Raw genomic sequence first — 2,736 nt, forward strand, 5'->3', positions numbered from 1 at the left:
TTTTTTATTATTTATTATTTTATTATTATTTTTAATGTTATTAATTTTAAATGAAAATAAATTTTAAATAATAATTACTTTTTTACTTTTTATTGCAGATTTAATTTCTTTCAATTTCCAATTTTATTATTTTTTAATTGAATGTAATTTTTCAATAAAAATATGTTTTTTTACTTGTTGCTATATGTGTTTTATTAATTAATTTCCAATTTCACTTTTTTTGGCTCCAATTTTTGTTCGATTTTTTTCTGTTTTTTTTTAGAATTCCAAACAATTCTATTCAAGTGGCCGTATGACGCACTCACCGCTTGTCGTTAGGTTAACGCTTTAGCCGTTTGTTTTTTTTTTTTGCTTCTTTCTTTCTTTTTTTTGCGGTTCACAATCTATACACGGAATAATACTTTCAATTCCTTCACTTTGCTTTTGTTTTTATATTCCGACGTACTCGACTGGTCGTTGTCGTCTTCGCTATATGTTCAGAGTTGCTGCTGCTTCTTCTTCTTCGCGTTCTTCGGTATATTCCAAAAGTGTTTTGTGTGAGTTTGATTTGTGCTGTTGCTGGTGTTGCTGTTTTTGTTGTATTTAAAACTTGATAACCGATTTCTTCAACAATTAGCCAACAAAAAAATTATTTATTTTTTTTTTTTGCCCACTAAATTAAGTTAGTTCCGCGGCTTTATTCGCCCGTTATACGACGCGATAGTATCTCGATAAGATATCGACAGGTGTCAATTCTAAGACGTTGATCAATCACAATATTTAGCAGATTAGAGCTTCTGCAAGATGAGCACAGTTTCATCATTTGATGTAGACTGACGATTCGATTTTCATGATTTTAGCCAACAAGCCTTTTGCAAAAATACACAGGCACAGTTTGGTCTGGCAAAGCATAGCCACAACCACGTAGAGTGCTCTCTTTCTCTCTTATATACACTCTCGCGTCCCACCATACATAAAACTTAAGCAAGTAAAATACAAAGAAAAAAACAGTTCAACCAGCCAACCATTTATATGAAATTAAGAGATGCAAAGAGGAGAGATGAGAAGTTGCGGTGAGAGAGAGCCAAAGAGTGGAAGTCATGGGAATCATTTATTTACCCTCAGCAACAAACAAAGAAATCCCCACACAGATAGGTCTCATGATTATTTACTGTGGAGATAAAAAAATAAGAGTTCATATTCCCATATTTACTCTTAAAATGCCTTTGCGAAAACGTAGTCCCCAAATATGTTTACCTTTCACATTATAAATTTAGAAAACCCGAAATATTCGGTTCTTGACGTATATTTATTTGATTATAATAAACCGGGGGATCAGTTTTACTGGTTAAATCAGAAAAATCTAGAAATGTCCAACGGTGCAAGGTAATAAAAATAAAGTTTAAACATATAAACTATATTTGAATTGAAGACTTATTCTGTGCACATTTTTGTAATTTTAGTTTAATAATTTTATATTTTTTATAATTAATATATTTATTATATATGTTTGTTTTTTTATTTTTAATTATAAATTCATTTCTTATTAATAATTTATAATTTTTTTCCCATTATTTACACATTTTTTTACTATTTTTTATTTTTTTTTAAATTTTGATTTATAATTAATTTTTTGTTTTTAATTTCAATTTTTTTTAATTTATTAATTTATATTAATACACTATTTTTTATTCAATATTTTATTTTATAATTAATATTTTTATTATATATTTGTTATTTTTTAATTTATTTTTATTTGTAATTTCATTTTTTTTATATTTTTTTATTTTATTTCTATTTTTTATTTAATTTTTATCTGTTATCTAATTTTTATTTTTTTATTATTTATTTGAACTTTACTTTAATGTTTATCCGTTACTTTATTGTTTACTTCACTCTAATTTTTATCCATTATTTTATTTTTTATAATTATTATATTTATCACATATGTTTTTTTAATTTTTTTATTATTTTAATTATTATTTCATTTCTTATTCACAATTTTTTACATTTTTTCATTATTTACACATTTTTTAATATTTTTTTTATTTATGATTTTATTTTTTTTTTTTTAATTTTAATTTATAATTAATTTATTGTTTTTAATTTAATTTTTATTTTTCTTCTGATCTTTTTTATTTATTTTTTTTTAATTTTCTCGTTAATTATTACTTTTTATATTTATATTTTTATTAATTTTTATTAATACAGTATTTTTATCCATTATTTTATTATTTATAATTAATGCGTTTATTATATATTTGTTACTATTCAATTTTTATTATTTTTAATTATAATTTCATTTTTTTCATAATTTTTATTTTATTTCTATTTTTTATTTTATTTCTATCTTTTATTTAATTTTTATTTTTTATTACTTATTTGTTACTTAACGTTTACTTTAATTTTTATCAATTATTTTATTGTTTATAATTAATATATTTGTTATATATTTGTTATTTTTAATTTTTAATTATTTTTAAATATAAATTAATTTTTTATTCATTATTTTTTACATTTTTTTATTATTACATGTTTTTACTTAATTTTTTTATTTAATATTTTTTTCTTATTTTAATTTATAATTAATTTTTTGTTTTTAATTTCATTTTTATTATTTATTTATGTTCTGTTCGTTTTTATTTTATTTTTTAAATTTTTTCGTTATTTATTACTTCTTATATTTATAATTTTATTAATTTTTATTAATACATTATTTTTTGTCCATTATTTTATTTTTTATAATTTATATATTTA

At 20.4% G+C, this 2,736-nt stretch overlaps 1 protein-coding gene across 1 annotated transcript; it reads right to left on the minus strand.

Moving 5' to 3' along the window:
- Positions 1-334: 334 nt before the first annotated feature.
- Positions 335-1,458, minus strand: LOC109613584 (uncharacterized). The gene has a single exon (XM_020038596.2). It carries the CDS (start codon positions 800-802, stop codon positions 677-679), a length of 126 nt encoding a protein of 41 aa, XP_019894155.1. The 5' UTR covers positions 803-1,458; the 3' UTR covers positions 335-676.
- Between the last annotated feature and the right edge of the window lie 1,278 nt (positions 1,459-2,736).

This window comes from Musca domestica, unplaced genomic scaffold (assembly GCF_030504385.1).
Source record: "Musca domestica strain aabys unplaced genomic scaffold, Musca_domestica.polishedcontigs.V.1.1 32, whole genome shotgun sequence".
NCBI classification, from domain to species: Eukaryota; Metazoa; Arthropoda; class Insecta; order Diptera; family Muscidae; genus Musca; species Musca domestica.